The following is a 19,337-nucleotide window of genomic DNA, read 5'->3' as shown; positions in this document are numbered from 1 at the left end:
TATTCCAACATGATAACAACCCCAAACACACCTCCAAAATGACCACTGCCTTGCTAAAGAAGTGGAAAGTAAAGGTGATGGACTGGCCAAGCATGTCTCCAGACCTAAACCCTATTGAGCATCTGTGGGGCATCCTTAAACAGAAGGAGGAGGAGCGCAAGGTCTCTAACATCCACCAGCTCCATGACGATGATGGAAGAGTACTCCAGTGGCAACCTGTGAAGCTCTGTTGAACTCCATGCCCAAGAGGGTTAAAGCCGTGCTGGAAAATAATAGTGGCCACACAAAACATTGACACTTTGGGCCCAATTTGGACATTTTCACTTAGGGGTGTACTCACTTTTGTTGCCAGCGGTTTAGACATTAATGGCTGTGTGTTGGGTTATTTTGAGGGGACTGCAAATTTACACTGTTATGCAAGCTGTACATTCACTACTTTACATTGTAGCAAAGTGGCATTTCTTCAGTGTTGTCAGATGAAAAGATATAGGATAAAATATTTACAAAAGTGTGAGGGGTGTACTCACTTTTGTGAGATACTGAATATATTTATATATATATATATATATATATATATATATACTATATTTATACACACACACACACACACAAACATTGACAATTATAAATGATGGCCACTGTGACAGCGCATGCAAAATAGAGTTTTAGTTATTTGTCATCAGGCAGCATGGTACAATAAAGCTACAAAATTGTAGAAGTATGCTAAACATGTACATCATAACACCTTACAAGTAATTATAAATATGTACACAGTTTCAAAGACATTTTATTCTTCAGTGGACATCTTACCTCCTCTAGTACATCAGCTAGCTTACTGAGTATTTCTTCTGGAAGGCTCTGGAATGTCGGTACACTGAAAAAAGAATGGATGAATATGGTGAGGATAAAAGGAAATAATAATAAAAATAATAATACAAATGCATTGTGTCCCACTTTATTCCACACAATTTACAGAAATACTAGTTTATCCTATTCACATATAGTGTAAAATATACAAACTTGTTCACAGTTGCGAAGAATTAAAAAAATGCAAGTTTAGGTAGGTATGTGGTGAAAGGCAGCACTGGGGTTTAATTTCCGTTGAAGCCCCTATACCATAGCTGTTCCGTTAAAATATTAATAATAATAATATTATTATTATTATTATTACTTATATTTTTACTTTATAATTTTCACTATTAAGAACAGCAAATAAGCAACTATTCCACTGTTATTTACTGAAGCTCATCCAGAAGGCTTTTTCTGTGCTCTTAATCTCTCAATGTAATTCTTCCTATCTGCTATCTTGAGTTATATCTTAATGTCAGGTTCTCTAAGCTGGAGGGTTTGTCTGATAGACGTAGCCAATAAACTATATCTAACTTGTCACAGATTCTCCTAAGTCCCTTGGACATAGCAGTGTATCATTAATGAAACACAGGCTGGCACACAGTAGTATGAAAGTGCATGTTAAAATTCAAGGCATTAAATCAATTCTATTACTGCCAGTTAGCTAGGAGATCAACTTTCTTCTTTCTAATTTTAAGAAAAAATTAGGTTATAGTGGGTGATAAAAGAAATCTCAAATGTAATAAACTATGCAATATTTTAGAACCCTTAAAAGGATTTTAACAGTCAAACTTCTTAAATACATCTCCAAAAAATAAAATTAAACTTAAGGAGTTTTTAAGGAGTTTTAAATACGCTTTTATGCTTAAGGCTATCATAAATATTGAGCAGATACAAGCAATACAGTTATTTAAGTAGTGCTCCAGTCAGAATTAATTTCTTAAAGTATCCCTCACCTCCTTTAAATAGAAGTAGTTTTAAAAGTAATTTGTACATTAAAATAACATAGTACTTTTAATATATAAAACAATTGCCTTTGTAAATATAAACTCCAACTTCTGCCTTCTGATTCTTATAAATTTGATTCATTAGGTTTGTATGTAACACTTTTATTTTTATTTAGCAGTAATAGGCTTAAATTGGCCAGTAGCAGTATTAACATAGCTAAAAAAAAGTTAGGGAAGTGGCACAACAGTTTAATAGTACAGCTTGTGATTTTTTGCAGTAGCACGGCGCTGCATTGTCCTAAATTTTAAGAAACTGTCAAAACAGGGTGCACAAAAACACTTCAATACAACAGCCCTACATCCCACTGAACCCCCTCCCATCCCATGGCTAGCATTAGGACACTTCAGTAAGGGGCAAAAAGAAAAAGCTCTGAAATGTGGGCTTTTTTTAAACATATGTTTTGCCAACAGCACCATTGTGGTCTGCAGCATCTGTCTGCTGTGTATCAGCCATGGTTAAATTACCAGCCATTTGGGTACCACATGCTTGAGGAAAAATAGAGCACCAAAGGGCTCAGTGGGAGCAGCTCCTCAATTAAACCAGTCAGCAGTAAAAAGCATGCACTCCTCGTCCTCAATGGCATATAGCAGTAACTTTCTCTTATTGCTGCTAATGTGCCCTTCTCCCACTTCTTCTCCACAAGGTTGCAGTCATTTTAGTTGGGGCTGCAAAGCAGCATTTTTTTTTTTTTTTTTGCCTTGTTACGCTGCACATTTTTCCACATAATCCAGTGAGAAGTTCCTGTGTTTTTCATTCTCCTCAGGAGCACATAGCTGCCATTTTTAAGACCTGCTACTCCTTTATTTTCTCCTTCTCACAGCCCTCCACCTGCATGTGGAATGCAATGAGACAGAGGTGGAATACAAGGAGGGTTGGGGTGCTGGCGGCAGGGTGGAGGGTTGGAGCCCAGGAAGTGAGTAGAATATATGGAGTGGCCCACCCTTGCCCAAATAGGGCTTCTATTTTTGTGGAGGTATCTTTTTTACTGACCTTTTATGCAGCTCATTTGCATTTGTAACCTCTTGCTGGAATATCTACTTACTACATGCCACATTAGAGCTTTATGCTTACTTACCTTACATATATTTGAAAAGCTGAAATTATGCATAGATGCATGGATGTTTCAGCATTAGAAGTCATCCTCCCAAATACTGCAGTTTATGTTCAAATAAATGTTTCAAAGTGATCAACTACCCATGTCTGTGCTTCTACTTGCTTTCTTCATGTATGTCTAAAAGTAACAAATCCTGTGACATAACTTATGTACCCACTATACTAGGTTATAGCTAACTCCGTGTTTTACTAACTTTTGTTTTGCTGTATGGAGGGGTTACAAATATTACATCATATCAACATGAAGGTGGAAATATATTCAGTAAGGTAGACCATACAAGATTAATTTTCTTTTATTCAACCAGCGGGTTGAACAAAAGAAAATGAATTGATTCCCCCCATCCACATATTTGAGGTGGAGGTGGATGGGGAAATCCCTCCCGTGGAGCTGTTGTATTCTGACAGCAGGAAGGCTTCCCTGCCATCAGGATATACTCTTCAGAGATGGACTTCTGTACCACCATTTGGATCCATCTATGGCCAGCTTTATATTATAAAGACATTTGTTGCCATTTGGAGTGTTTGGTTGCAATATTGGCATGATGATCAATTATTGAGACAGCCACAAAATGTGAGAATTCCACCAGCTAATGTTTTTCTTGCCCTTGCTGATAAAATATAGGATAGTGCTTTTAAACACAATTTGAAGGTGTTATCTCAGAGGTTAATGTGAGATTAATGATACAGCTCTTCCATTGTGAAAAGAAAATTGAATTGTTGCAGGAAACTGATTATGAGTCTGGTTTAATCTATAGCTGGCAGAGTATGCAAAGAAAGGTCAATAACCAGTGCTAATGTGAGCCTTCCTACCAATACATATATGTGATAAATTAAATTATACAATGTCATCTTTACAGAAAATGCCCTGTTTACACAGCTAACCAAATTATCATTGTTAATGTCATAAAGGGTCACAAATGAAATATTCCCATATCATATCGTACTGTATGAATACTGTAAGTACTAATGAAATAGGATACATCTGCCACATCGCTTATGTATGCTAATTATCTTGTTTATAATATTAAGATACATGAGTACACAAGTACATGACTGAATTTGGGGGAATCTGAGTAGGGATGAGCCGAACACACTCCTGTTCGGTTCGCAGCAGAAAATGCGAACAGGCAAAAAATTTGGCAGAACACACTAGCACCGTTAAAATGTCTATGGGACATGAACATGAATAATCAAAAGTGATAATTTTAAAGGCGTATATGCAAGTTATTGTCATAAAAAGTGTTTGGGGACCTGGGTCCTGCCCCACCAGACATGTATCAATGCAAACATTTTTTTTTAAACTGACGTTTTTTTGGGAGCAGTGATTTTTTTAATGCTTAAAGTGAAACAATAAAAATGAAATATTCCTTTAAATATCGTGTCTGGGAGGTGTCTATAGTATGCCACAGTACCACAGCAAAATGACATTTCTAAAGAAAAAATTGTCATTTTAAATTTAAAACTGATAGCGGCTGTAATGTATTGTCGGGTCTCGACAATATAGATACAGATAATTGAAAAAAAGAGCATGGAATCCCCCCCCCCCGTCCATTCATACCATGGGTCTGGTATGAATAATCAAAATTTAAAAAAAAATTGCATGGGGGTCCCCCTAAAATCCATACCAGGCCCTTCGGGTCTGATATGGAAATTAAGGGGAACCTGCGCCAAATTTTTTTAAAAAATAGCGTAGGGGTCCCCCCAAAATCCATACCAGACCCTTATCTGAGCATGCAATCTAGCAGGCCGCAGGAAAAGAGGGGGGATGAGAAAGCCCCCCCTCCTGAACTGTACCAGGCCACATGCCCTCAACATGCGGAGGGTGCTTTGGGGTAGCCCCAAAAGCACCTTGTCCCCATGTTGATGGGGACAAGGTCCCCATCCCCACAATCCTTGCCCAGTGGTTGTGGGGGTCTGTGGGTGGGGGGGCTTGTCAGAATCTGGAAGCTCCCTTTAAAAAGGGGACCCCAGATCCCAGCCTTCCCCCTGTGTGAACTGGTAACAGGGTACAAATGTACCCCTACCATTTCACAAAAAAAGTGTCAAAATAGTAAAAAAGACAAGAGACAGCTTGGAACAAGTCGTTTATAAAAAAAAAGTCCTACGAAGTAAGTTCACGCCACCCGATGGACCAAAAAAGAATAAAAGAAAAAAAAGCCGCAATGACCCGCCTCCATGGGAGGCTCCCGCCGTGTGACGCGTCTTCGCTGTGACAGCTCTTATATAACTGAGGGCAGGGCCACCCGGTGATGTAACCAGATGACCCCGCCCCCCTCTGACGTACGGGGGCTTCCCCATGGTGTCAGAGGGGGGCGGGGTCACCCAGTTACATGCAATTCCCAAAGCTGTATAGAACTTTAAAGGCTGCCAAATGAAAGTGTAGTTTTAGTATAGTATAGTATAGAATATAACTAAAATCAATTTCTATTTTAATTTCAGTTACAATAAGGAATGGGGAAAAACACTGTCAGTTATCACTTGCACAAGTGTCCATTGAAAGATATCCACAGTAATGCTATACTGGTGACAGCTCAAATAGGATTTTTCCTGACATTTAGTCCCATGATAAACTCTGATTTGAGTCTGGATAATTTTCCTTCTTTCTTCCTGTGGTCCAGTGGCAGGGATCACCAGGACAAATAGAGAAGGCAAATATCTCTAATGAGGACAATAATAATAATTTAACATTTAACACCCTATCCCACATTGTCACCTACAGTCTGTATTAGTGGGTGCATGGCCAATGGCAGCACTGCATGTATCCAAATATTTAAAAATAACCAGCAATCCTTAGACACTATAAAATTAGTGATGTTAGTAGTATATAATTGCAAATCTATGTAGAAGACACACTGCCTCAGTCATTAGATTGACATCAGTTGAACAAGAATGTTGGAAAACATTTTATCGATCAGCAGCTGCAGCCAGTGCTCAGTGAATTCTGACAGTGAAGATTCCGTTGTCAGAATACAATGTTTCAGCAGGAATGATAACTCCATCCACCTCGCTTGTGTGGAGGAAGAAGACCGTCTTTTTTTTTTCATTCAGCCTGCTGGTTGATCAAAAAAAGAAAAAGTTACCCATCTATAGCCAACCTAAAGAATATGTTCCCCCAACATTTCATATTTCTGATTTTACCATGTACCCCAAACAGCTATTTACTGGGAAATTCAGTGTGCTGCTGTTTCTTCTCCCCTAGCTCTCTGAGCATTTTATGCAGCTAAGAACAGAGATTATGTGATCACTTATAAAAAAGGAAACAAAGGTATTTATAATTTTTTAAATTTTTTTACTGAATGGTTGTTTTACAAGGTGAGGGTTCACATATACAGCGCCTTGAAAAAGTATTCATGCCCCTTGAAATTTTCCACATTTTGTCATGTTACAACCAAAAACGTAAATGTATTTTACTGGGGTTTTATGTGATAGACCAATACAAAGTGTTGCTGTGAAGTGGAGGAAAAATGAAAAATGGTTTTCAAATTTTTGAAATTTTTGAATTTAACTAAAATCTAGTGGACATTGGTAAATAGAGTCTACCTGTGTGTAATTTAATCTCAGTATAAATACAGTACAGCTGATCTGTGAAGTCCCCAGAGGTTTGTTAGAGAACCCTAATGAACAAACAGCATCATGAAGGCCAAGGAACACACCAGACAGACCAGGGATAAAGTTGTGGAGAAGTTTAAAGCAGGGTTAGGTTATAAAAAAATATCCTAAGATTTTAACATCTCTAGGAGCACTGTTCAATTCATCATCTGAAAATGGAAAGAGTATGGCACAACTGCAAACCTACATGGCCGTCCACCTAAACTGACAGGCCGGGCAAGGAAAGCATTGTTGAGAGAAGCAGCCAAGAGGCCCATGGTAACTCCGGAGGAGCTGCAGAGATCCATAGCTCAGGTGGGAGAATATGTCCACAGAACAACTATTAGTAGTACACTTCACAAATCTGACCTTTATGGAAGAGTGGCAAGAAGAAAGCCATTGTTGAAAGAAAGCCATAAGAAGTCCCATTTGCATTTTACGAGAAGCAATGTGGGGGACACAGCAAACATGTGGAAGAAGGTGCTCTGGTCAGATGAGACCAAAATTTAACATTTTGGGCTAAAAGCGAAACGCTGCGTATGGCAGAAAACTAACACTGCACATCACCCTGTACACACCACCCCCAACGTGAAACATGGTGGTGGCAGCATCATGTTGTGGGGCTGCTTTACTTCAGCAGGGATGGGAAGCTGGTCAGAGTTGATGGGAAGATAGATGGAACCAAATACAGGACAATCTTGGGCCTCATGTAAACTACAGCTGCTAAACTGAAGTTTAGGCGCAGTTAGGTGTTTTTTTCAGCAGCCCCTGAACTCTCCATTGGGGTTATCTAATGTGTACATGTACACTCAGTCATTTTAATGTGGTTTAAAGGCAGCTGAGGTTACAGGCACTTTTTTTGAAAGCAGAACGCCAAATGCTTGTAACCGCGTGTGACCACCATAAACTGTGTCTACGTTTAAAAGCGTTTTTGAACGGGAAAACTTTTCTGATAATTTTTGAACATATAAAAATTTTGAAAAAACACAAATTTCACCACATGCTGTCGCCTGCATCAATGGATGAGTCCAGTAGCTGCAAAATCTGGTCCTTTGACACAACTTTCTACATCTTCAGAGCCTCAGCAACATAAGGAACATTTCCTCACACATGCTCATGATGGGATCCATAGTGAAAACACAAAAAATAAGACAGCTATTTACAAGCACACTGCTCTCTCTGCTGTTGCTGCTCTCTTCTCTCACTGATGGCTGAAATAGTTAATACCGTATTTATCGGTGTATAACACGCACAGGTGTATAACACGCACATTAATTTTAAGATGGAAGTTTCAGGAAAAAAAATTAAATTTTAAATAAGGAACTTTGAAGCAAAATAAGGGTCAGTGCCCATCTGCAGTCTCACCATTGCCATCAATACAGCCTGTCCAATGCCCATTTGCAGCCTCACCATTGCCACCAATGCAGCCTCATCCATGCCCATCTGCAGCCTCACAAGTGCCATCAATGCAACCTCATCAGTCCACATCAATGCAGCAGCCGCACCATTGCCATCAATGCAGCAGCCACACCATTGCCATCAATGCAGCAGCCTCACCATTGCCATCAATGCAGCAGCCTCACCATTGCCATCAATGCAGCAGCCTCACCATTGCCATCAATGCAGCAGCCTCTCCATTGCCATGAATGCAGCAGCCTCATCATTGCCATCAATGCAGCAGGCTCACCATTGCCATCAATGCAGCAGCCTCACCATTGCCTACAGTGCAGCCTGATCGATGCCCACCTGCAGCCTAGAGGGGACAGGGAGGGGGGCGGCCCAGGAGACGGGACTTCCTTTTACAGAGGCCGCCAAGTAAACAGGAGATTCTTACTGTATGTAATCTGACAGCGCTCATCCCGCCCCCCTCCCTGTCCCCTCCGAGGCATCTAAAATTGAAGTATTGGCGTATAACACGCACGTGCTATTTGCACCCAATTTTTAGGGTGAAAAAGTGAGTGTTATACGCCAATAAATACAGTAATTTACTTGTTTTTCATGCATTGTGGGCATTTGGGAGGGTCTCCTAAGGTTATCTTTAAAAAATGTTTCTAACCTCAAAGGCTCATAACTGCTGATAAACTCACATAAACCTGGTATGTAAAAACTGCAAATTGGACATTTTTCACCTTCGGTTTCCAGCTGTCAGTTACCAGCATTCAGAAAAGGTTTTAAACTGCCCTGTGTACATGAGCCCCATACACACAGGCAGAATGTCGGGATACATTTGCTGGCACAAAAATACCAGCTGACATTCTGCCAGTGTGTCTTTCGGATGTGCATGCTGGAAAACCAGCAGCTGATCAACTCCCGATCAGAGCTCTCAGCCAATGGCAGAGAGCGCTGATCGAAGTTTTCTGGTGGGGGGGCCGTCCCCCTGTCAGAACTCAACAGCTCAGTGGGGGAGATCGCTGCACTACCCTTGCATGGTTAATACAGAGGCTCCTGATCAGAGCTGTCAGGTTTTTTCATGCAACTCATGAGGTTGCACGAAAACAGGTTGTAATGTGTACCTGGCTTTAGAAGAAAGAGTCTGCAAAAGACTTGAGACTCAGGTGGAAGTTCTCCTTTGAGCAGGACAATGACCCTAAACATACAGCCAGAATTTGTGGCGAGACTTGAAAATTGCTGTTCATAGACGTTCTCCATCCAATCTGACAGAGCTTGAGCTATTTTGCAAAGAAGAATGGACACAACTTCACTCTCTAGATGAGAAAAGCTGGTAGAGACATACCCGAAAAAACTGGCAGCTGTAATTGCAGCTAAAGGTGGTTCTACAAAGTATTGACTCAGGGGGCTGAATACAAATGCACGCCACAGTTTTCACATATTTATTTATAAAAAAATTGAAAACCATTTATCATTTTCCCTTCACTTCACAACTATGAGCCACTTTGTGTTGGTCTATCACATAACATCCCAATAAAATACATTATGTTTTTGGTTGTAACATGACAAAAAGTGGAAAATTTTAAGGGGTATGAATACTTTTTAAAGGCATGAGGGGTTATTTACGAAAGGCAATCACTTTGCACTACAAGTGCACTGCAAATGCACTTGGAAGTGCAGTCGCTGTAGATCTGAGGGGGACATGCAAGGAAAATAAAAAACAGCATTTTAGCTTGCACCTGATTGGATGATAAAATCAGTAGAGCTTTCCCTCATTTTAGATCTTCCCCCTCAGATTTACAGTGACTGCACTTCCAAGTGCACTTTCAGCGCACTTTCAAGTGCACTTGCAGTGCACTTGTAGTGCAAAGTGGATAACCCCCACTGTTCTTTAACTACAATCTAACAGAGCACCCATTCTGGGACATACAAAGCAACAAATAAGGGCAGGTACTGTATGCCTGGAGGTAGCCAACTCCTCTTTAAAAGTTGCAAAAAATGCACCAGAAGCCCAGCACAGCACACAGGCAGCTTGAGATCTCCTGTGTGTCCCAGCAATTAGTAATTAGCTTTCTAAAGTAAGGTGCACATTGTCAGCACACTTACCAGTCAGAAACTGAATTCAAAGTTGTGTATAAATATCCCAGGAATTGGTAGCATGCGTGTTTTGGAGGTGTTGGTGACAGTCACAGTGCAAGTAACTAACATTTAACAACCTGTCCTGAAATGTTTTCCCACAGTCAGTATAGTAGGGTGTACTCCAATGGTGGCACTGCATCTATTAAAATTAAATAGCCAGAATGCCTTTGTAATAAAAAAACAACAGGGGCTCTAACTACCCCTCATTACACCATCCAATTAAAAACATGGATTTTCAAACACACTGCATTTCCCCTCTGTTTGATATTGTATACCACCCTAAATTAGGTCACCAATGTTTTTTGCTTCATACTTCACAGCTGAGGCATAGGGAAAAGGAAGCCAGTGTCCTGAGGAGACTGTATCTCTTCTAGTATTGCACTGCTGGTATTTCATAGTTACATAGTTAGTTTGGTTGAAAAAAGACCATCCAGTTCAACCCATGCATTGGTCCACGTAAATTTGAATCATGAATACTATATAAGATAAAACTATATTTACATCATAGATATACACTATATTACCAAACGTATTGGGGCGCCTGCCCAAAAGCAGAGATTGTGACCCAGGCCTTCTAGTCCACATCAGTGCCTGACCTCACAAATGTGCTTCTGGTAGAGTGGTCTACCATTCTCATAGACATACATTGTTTACAGCCTTGCCAGAAGAGTTGAAGCTGTTATAGCTGCAAAGGGTTGGCCAACTCAATATTAAACCCTACGGACTGGGATGCCATTAAAGTTCATGTATGTGTAAAGGTAGGCATCCCAATACTTTTGTTAATATAGTGTAGCTCTGATACATATTAATACTCACTGATAATATATTCAGTACAATTGGCACTGCCTGAGTGGCACCATTGAGTAGCCTTTGCGAAATGCTACTTATAGGCACCTAAGACTCATTGCTTTTACAGTGATAAAGTTGCTAAAAAATGTAGGAAGTAGCCCCGATCTTGTATTATCTTGTTTTATCCTTGCAATACAAAATACCCCAAATATAGTGCTATGGTATGATCTATCTATGAATCAAGGTAGAGGCCAGCCAAAGAATGTTTGTAGAAAATGGAAAGCAGAGCTGCATAAATGTACACTGAGCTAAAATAAGTGTGTTATAAACTGATCCTGACAGCTCATTTGTCTAGGTACCAAGCAAAGTCGATGGAGGAATATTGGTTTAATAATCCTTCTCTGAAGTCAGGCATAATACGCTGATGTTGATTGTGAATCACTGATGATATTATTGGATTTTAAAATAAAGCATTCTCTATTTGTTTTGAAGCTGTCAGATATTTCTGTTTCATGCCACTGTTAGGAAACATTATTGGCACCCTTAAACCCACCAAGAGCACATTTAATAAATCAAGTCAACTTTCAGAGAAAATAAAATAAATATACACAAGCCAGGAACAGTTTCAATATCTTAAACTTGGCACAAAAAGATCTGAAACAGGGTGGCAACTATGGCCCTGTTTACAGATAGTATCACATTTTCTGGCGTGACATCTCTTAGATACCCATATCTGCGGAATTGTATTATTCTGTATTGTATGTAACCTAAAATCTATGTGTATAGGCAAAATGATTACTAATGCCTAATATGTAGTCAAACTGGATTTCAAGTGCTTTTGATAATGATGCCATCTTTCTATTTCCATGTGTAGCACCCTCTTAGCTAAGTTACTACAGTTGTTGCAAATTTAGTTATAGGCTCCCCTGTAGCAGAGCAGCAGTGTTCAATGCTTTGGGCTGTTCTGGGATCTGATGGTTGCAGGCTCTGGTGCTTTCCCCTGGATTCTAGTAGGTTCCAGAATTTAAATGTGAAAAGTTCTTTGCCAAAGATATAATAAATAATTATCCAATATCTATCCATCTGAAGTCACTAAACTCACTGCGGAGTGTGCAAGGAAACAAAAATGTGTATGACTGCTTTCAAAATATCAAGTATTAAACTACCTGTAACGAGCCCCTTGCTCGCTCGGTTCCACTCTCCCGACACAATTGTCAACTCTTCAGCCAGGATTTCAGAGTTGTCAACTGGTATTTCATGATAGTCCCAGGCAAAGGGAGCAACACCCTGCTGCTGAGCAGAGTCTAACAGCTGTTTGTAGGCGATCTCCAACTCCCATTCCTGAATGGCCAGAAACTCCAAATCTTCCAGTGCCCAGTGCACTTCTGAGACATTCAGTCTCCACTCTCTGTGCTCCATTATTTCCTCCAAATGCCACTCCCGATCACTTCCAAAGTCAGGGTCCCTGGACAGCCTCCAGTATAACAATCCCAGGCCATCGTAGTCAAAGCCTTCCGTGGGGCTGTCATCCGCTGTCCATGGGCACACTTAGGCTACATACCACTGGAGGGCTCTGTAGCTCTCGTCCAACCGCATTTCTGCCCGGATCAGCCTGCTTAACTCGGCTGTCCATTCCTGGTTCAGCTGTTCCCCCAAAAACAGCATTCGCACTTCATACTGCGACCAGTACCTCACATGGATGGAGGGGAGAACTTTTCCCTTGTGTTGCTGCTCACAGGCTAGGGCTTCCTTCCAGAGTTCACAGCGGATAGAATCTAACCATCCTAGCAGGACCTGCTCTGATACTGGTCCTCTGTGCTGTATCTCCTTCTCTCGCAACCTCCTTCTGAATTCCTCATCCATGGTGGTTGGTATCTCTCCTCTCCTGCTATCCTGCTACCTTGGATCCAGGTGATGGTTTGGATGTGTTCACGGCAAGGAAGCACGATCCCACCATTCCCTCCATGGCTCTCAAGTAAGTCTTTCAGCGTGGCTCTCCTGCAGGCTGGTTTGGAAAGTCCCAGTAACTGGAGAGCAAATCCCACGGCTGCCAACCAATGTAACGAGCCCCTTGCTCGCTCGGTTCCACTCTCCCGACACTCCTCTGCAGCTATAGAATCAGATTGCAACGTCTGATGGTTCGGTCATCCAATGCTCCGGGATTAGAACTTCAGCTATGTGCCGTTCTAACCCAGTTGTGATAGCTCAGAACAAACACCAGGCAGGCTGTATGTAAGTTCAAACAGGAATCTATATTGACAAAATACAGGCTTTTATACACTCAAAGTGGAGGTGCAGACCTCCCGCTCATATTACTCTAACAATACAGCTGTAACCTAATTAACCTAATTAACATGAGCTAATAAAATAATCCCTTTAGGCAGCCTAGATGACTCAGACATGACCGCTAGGCCAGACTGGTCGTCTTGTAGTTCAGAAAATCCAATCAACATTATCACAATCAACATAGACTCTTCTTCACACAACAGCAGAGTTAATTAACACAAATAACAATGGGGATCTAATGACTCTTAGACCCCATAGTAGACTTATTTACAATACACATTTTAGCAGACAATAGGCAGACAGGTGTTGGAATTTACATCAGCATCTCCTAACAGTATCTGTCCCAGCATTATGAATCAGCCACTATTCCAATATGGCAAATCCAGGGTCCCCAGAGTCTGTGTGTCCTGGGGGACCAGGACCAGAATCCACAGTAATACCACCTCAAGAGTCCCCAGGCATACAGCTCACAAAGAGCACCGTTCCCCAAAATGCAAGGGCCCCCAATCGATCGGCAAGAGGCTAGCATACAGTCCCCTCCAAAAGTCTCTCTCCCGGCTAGGTCTGTCACACTACCTAAATAAGAAAAAGTGTTACAATATTACTTTATAAATTGTATCAACAAAAGATTCACTTTCAAAATATTTTTCAGCTTACAAACAATGCGATAAATGTCCTTAATCAAGTGCAATAAAAAAAAATATGTAGTGTAATAAATTTGTACAAAAATTCTCTTTGCTTAAAAGTGTGATGTCAAGCACCTCTTCAGGTAAATGGCTCACCTCTTTCAACACAACTTAAAATACAAAGTAAAAATGTGTTCCTTTAAAAGGTATCATAAACCGTGCAATGCATTTCCAATCCTGTTGGAGCACTATGCAATCTTTAACAGCCAAGGATGGGTTAATGTATCCACTCTCTTCATTAATGGGTTTGCAAGGTTCTCACAGTACCAGACCATCTGCCAACATGTCAAAAAACATAAAGGAAGGCTTCATACCATAAAACAATCAAATTATTTATTTATAAAAACCATCATTAGTACAATCACATTGCCATGTGTCATGCCCGACACTAAGGAGGTATTCGCATAGACAAGTAAAGCTTCAGTTGTGAAAATAGACTGTGGCAAAGTGCAGGGAATTACCACGTTTCAACATGTGTCATCATCAGAGGCAGCATGTACATTTTTAGAATTCAGTGGGCAGAGGAGGCAGACCTTCATGCAGCCTCAGCCAATCCCTGGCAGAAATTATGGACAGTAGGGGGCTAAAGTATGTATATATAGTCTGGGGCTTAGAACAGCAGGGTCCTTGTCCTGGGGAAGAAGACCCAGCCTTAGGTCATTGGCTCCCCAGGACACATAGTTGCAGTTGAGAACAAGGCCACCTGGGTAAAGGCTCCAGTTAGAGCTAGGGAACCTATGTCTGGAGCTGCTGAAAACAGTTGCTGGAAGTCCCCAGAGGGGCCTGGAGGCACCCTGTACAGAAGGTGGCTGGTACTGCAGGAAAGCATTCAAGAACCCAGAGTACAGTAAGTACAAGCCCAAAAAGATTCTAGAGAGCCTGTCCATGCCAACCTTTGGGAAAGTTTGTTCAAGTTGCTGGCTCAGGGTACACTTTTTTGTAATAGAGTCCCTTGAGATGTAGTTCACTTGCTACTAACTTCAAAAGGGTGTTTGCCACCTGAAAAAACAGTATAGTTAGAATGCTCTCCATTACTTTCACACTGGCTTTGGAGTATCCTAAGGCCACGTACACATGAGTGGACTTTCCGGCAACAAAAGTCCGACGGCCATTCCGGTGAACTTTCGTCAAACTTTTGACGGACTTCCGACGGACTTTTGAACGAACGGACTTGCCTACACACGATCACACCAAAGTCCGACGGATTCCTATGTGCTGACGTACGACCGGACTAAAATAAGGAAGTTGATAGCCAATAGCTGCCCTAGCGTGGGTTTTCGTCCATCAGACTAGCATACAGACGAGCGGATTTTTCGACTGGACTCGAGTCCGTCAGAAAGATTTGAAGCATGTTTCAAATCTAAAGTCTGTCAGATTTTCGACTGGAAAAGTCCGCTGAAGGTCCGATGAAGCCCACACACAATCGGATTGTCCGCCGGACTCTGTCTGTCAGACCAGTCCGGTTAAAAAGTCAGCTCGTGTGTACACTGCATAAGGCTCGCCCTGCAACCCACCCAAGTTTAATGAGCAATAAATCTAAAAAATACTATCTGGCTGATTCTTGTGAGGAGAGTCTGGAGAGCTACCGTGTGCCTTACTGCTTGCGTCTACCTGGTAACAGAACTTGGGACAAATGGCGGAACCAACCTGAGGGTCTGTTCACTACACATACAGTATATGCTAACAAAAGATTTTAACGTGTATGTGTAACCAATACTATTTTTAATTTTGCACAGAGTAGGGAAGGGTTATATATCCCATCATTATTTTTTCTGTATCTGCACAATGTCCCTGGGCGTATTATCACCAAGAAAGTAATGAGACATCAAAATTTCACAGCTGCCACCTGAACAAGAAGGGAGGATAAAGGGGACACCTGTTTCACAGAAAACCGTCTAGGAGCAACTCCCCTCACTTTGTAGAGAATTCTTCTCCCTTCTTGTTGCTTCTCCAGTAAAGGAAGCAAAAGGAAACCTTTCTAATATAACACATACTGTTTTGGCTATACATACACTTTTATATGGTCTTGACTGTTAGCACACATTTTGCAAACACTAGTGATAAGTACATTGATTTGAGAAGTACTGTGAACTGGCGGACTAGGTGAAATGGATTCTTTGAATGAAATCATGTTTTTGTGGTTTGTCTGAATATATGATTACTGGTTCACTGGATATGTAAAACATGCAGATTTTTGAGTCCCTGAAGCATTGATTCAAGAGATTCTTTGTAGATAAGGCAATCTAGTGCTCCCACATTAAACTTGACTGGAGAAGTGCCATTTAGCTGAAAGTATCTGATTCATAGATTGAATGCTCAGCAACAAATACAATTTATGGAATGTGATTTGTTATATTGGTGCTCTTTAAAAAGTTAACTTGATCCTTAAAATGTTGCACCAATCTATGTACCTTCAAACTGCTTTCAAAAAGTAAATTCAGCTACCAGAATTGAAAGTAAAGTGATTCTAATATAAAAAGTTAGCTTTGTTCTTTGCTATGCTTTTCTAAACCACCTTATCACCATCTTCTGGAATCCAGAATCCACTATAAAAGCAGTAATAACAACTCACACCTTTGGACAGAAGCATTGCCAATCTGGGGAAAGGGTGGTGTTATATGATCTAGTCAATTTAGATGGATTTGACCAACAATTTACAGCTGAATTCCAGCTAACACTTTAAGTGTAGTTACAGCAACAGTTTTTTTTCCTTTTGAGATAAAGGTTTTACATAAATGAATAAAAGCTAACCATTGTAAGCACCCCTGTTTGTCTCAGCTCTCTAATAGTCACTTTAGCTGGATAACATGATACAGGCTTCCTGACCAAATCAACAGGTGAAAATAAAGGAAAAATGTCTAAAACAAGAACATGAATGCAGCCACCACATTAACCACTTCCAGACCGCCCTATAGCAGCTACAGGGTGGCCCTCCTGTGTAGGATCACATGTATATATACGTGATTCTGCACGTCCGCCTACAGGGGGGGGGGCACACAGCAGAAGCCAAGCTGTGGGTGCGAGGCACTGGATGTCCGCCAGCACCTGCCAAACATTAGTAAAACACACAGAACAGAGATCTGCCTCTGTAAACAAGGCAGATTCCTGTTCTGACAGGGGGGAAGGGAAGGATTTTGTGTCCCTCTTTCTCTTCCCTTAGTAAAAGCAGCACACACATATCACAAAAACACTGGCTAGGCACAAGGTTAACACTTTGATCGCCCTAGATGTTTAACTCTTTTACAGCCAGTGTCATTAGTACAGTGACAGTGCATATTTTTAGCACTGATCACTGTATTAGTGTCACTGGTTCACCAAAAGCCTAAAAAATGTCAGTTTGTGTCTGATTGTCCGCCGCAATATCGCAGTTCCACTATAAGTCGCAGATATTACTAGTATAAAATAAATAAATAAATAAAAATTCCATAAATATATACCATAGTTTGTAGACGCTATAACATTCACATAAAGCAATCAATATACGCTTTAGCCCAGGTTCGCACTTGTGCAAACACAGATATCGCATGTGATTCGCACCCGCACTGCGGTGCCGATCACATGCGATGTCTGTGCAATGCGAGTTTAGTCATACAGGCGCAATGGATTCACAGGAAAACAGTGCAGGGACTTTTTTTTCCCCCACACTAGAATTGGATTACATAGGTGTTCTCACCCATGTGATCTGATTCCTGTGCGAGTTCACAGTCTGCACTGCGATCTGTGAACCGATCTGCGGGTGTCATTAACATTATATTGACACCCGCAGCAGTTTACAAAGGGCAGTGTAAACTGCCTGCGGGAGAGATGTGATGCGGGAACCGGCGCTGGAATCGCGCTGGTTCCCGCATTGCATATATATCGCAAATTTTATGTTTTAATTTTTTTTTTGGATATCTTTTATAGCAGAAAATAAAAAAATATTGTTTTTTTTTTTTCAAAATTGCCAGGCTTTTTTGTTTATAGCTCAAAAAATAAAAAACACAGTGGTGATCAAATACCACCAAAAGAAAGCTCTATTTGTGGGGAAAAAAGGCCACAGAAGAGGGGTAAATCTTCGGGAGGGCAAGTGGTTAAAGTATCTGTAAGCTGTTATATAATAAACTTTTGTTTTTGTGTTCAATATGCTTTAACTTGAAATGTCTCTGTGGTAAGTACTATATGGGATAAATGACATCCAGGCAGAGAACATACATTGGGGTACTGGATTAGGGTAACTCAGATCCAGTTGGGATAATATTTAGATTTGCAAAATGAGAGACAAACATCTCTAATCTTACCACACTCAAAACTCTCTACTCTCTCTGCTCAAAACAAAATGAGCAACCACTGGATCACTGAATTCCACAATAGGTTTCAGTTAAAAAAGAAGAAGAAAAGAAAGACCAAAGCTGGACCAAAACTGTGTTGAAATGTGTTTGGAACAGAATCTGATTACTTGACCTTGCAGTGACTGACTGCAGAAATAAAGTAGAGGTAATTGAATCCAGTCACTAGATATAAAATCTACAGAGAATGTGGATGATTAGCAGCATGCTTGTAAACAATTCCTGACCTTCTCTATTTTTATTTTTTTATCACAGGGTGCATGATAGCTTGCCTCTTCATAGAAACAAATAGGAGTTTTCTGCACATGTGCAAAAGAAGTAAAGGATTTTACAGGAAGGTTTGCAGCCAGGCAGGAGTATGGACAGGTGAGTATGAGGCCGGGTTCATATCTATGCGAATTGGATGTGGGTTTCCCCGCATCCAATTCGCATGACCATCGAGTGGGATCAGCTCTCAATGGAGCCGATTCACGCAGGCCTGGGGCGGCCACGGAGCGGTTTGCAAAAGGGTCTTGTGTGTGTTTTGGTTCGGTTCAGGTGCTAATTCAGGCAAAGATTCTGACCTGAATCGCACCTGAATCGGTGAACAGACACGCAACAGACCAAACCTGTGGCCGCACATATGTGAACCCGGCCTCAGACTTTGTCAGGGGGAGGAGTAGTCCTGGGGAGGGAGGTATATTTAGAGATAATGTTATAAAAATAAAGTTATCTTTCATCAAATCTATCATCAAACATAAAACAAAACCTGCATCAGGAAAAAGGTGCATGCATCATGGAACACTGGGGATTCAGTTGTGAGGCAACATATGAGAGCTTGCTGTAGGTAAGCGCAAGCACCTCTATTTTATGGCAGATTCATCTAAATAATCAGTTCTGGCTGGGGTGTGCCTTTGAACCATCAAAAACTCTGTGCCTAAAGGCTAAACAAAAATGAAAACAGAATTCCAAACCTGATTACAACATGTCAGTTTTTGTGCATTGTCGAATAGTAGTATTTCTGTAATGTCTAAATGTCTAAAAGGAAAATGACTATATATATAGATACCGTATTTATCGGCGTATAACACGCACCGGCGTATAACACGCACCCCAATTTAGGAGGGAATTTTAAGGGAAAAAAAACTTTTAGGAGGGAAGTTGAAGGGAAAAAAACTTACATTTA

At 40.9% G+C, this 19,337-nt stretch overlaps 1 protein-coding gene across 4 annotated transcripts in view; it reads right to left on the bottom strand.

Moving 5' to 3' along the window:
- Nucleotides 1-19,337, bottom strand: part of PRKG1 (protein kinase cGMP-dependent 1) — a 1,456,334-nt gene that overhangs the window by 360,612 nt on the left and 1,076,385 nt on the right. For all 4 annotated transcript variants that reach the window (XM_073596335.1, XM_073596337.1, XM_073596334.1 and 1 more), the window contains exon 5: nucleotides 811-874. In XM_073596335.1, coding sequence (XP_073452436.1) covers nucleotides 811-874 — 64 coding nt within the window. The remainder of the gene's footprint in view (nucleotides 1-810; nucleotides 875-19,337) is intronic.

The sequence above is a fragment of the Aquarana catesbeiana genome, linkage group LG08 (genome assembly GCF_042186555.1).
Source record: "Aquarana catesbeiana isolate 2022-GZ linkage group LG08, ASM4218655v1, whole genome shotgun sequence".
Taxonomy (NCBI): domain Eukaryota; kingdom Metazoa; phylum Chordata; class Amphibia; order Anura; family Ranidae; genus Aquarana; species Aquarana catesbeiana.
The sequence above is the reverse complement of the archived record's forward strand: the minus strand, read 5'-3'. Positions and strand labels throughout refer to the sequence as shown.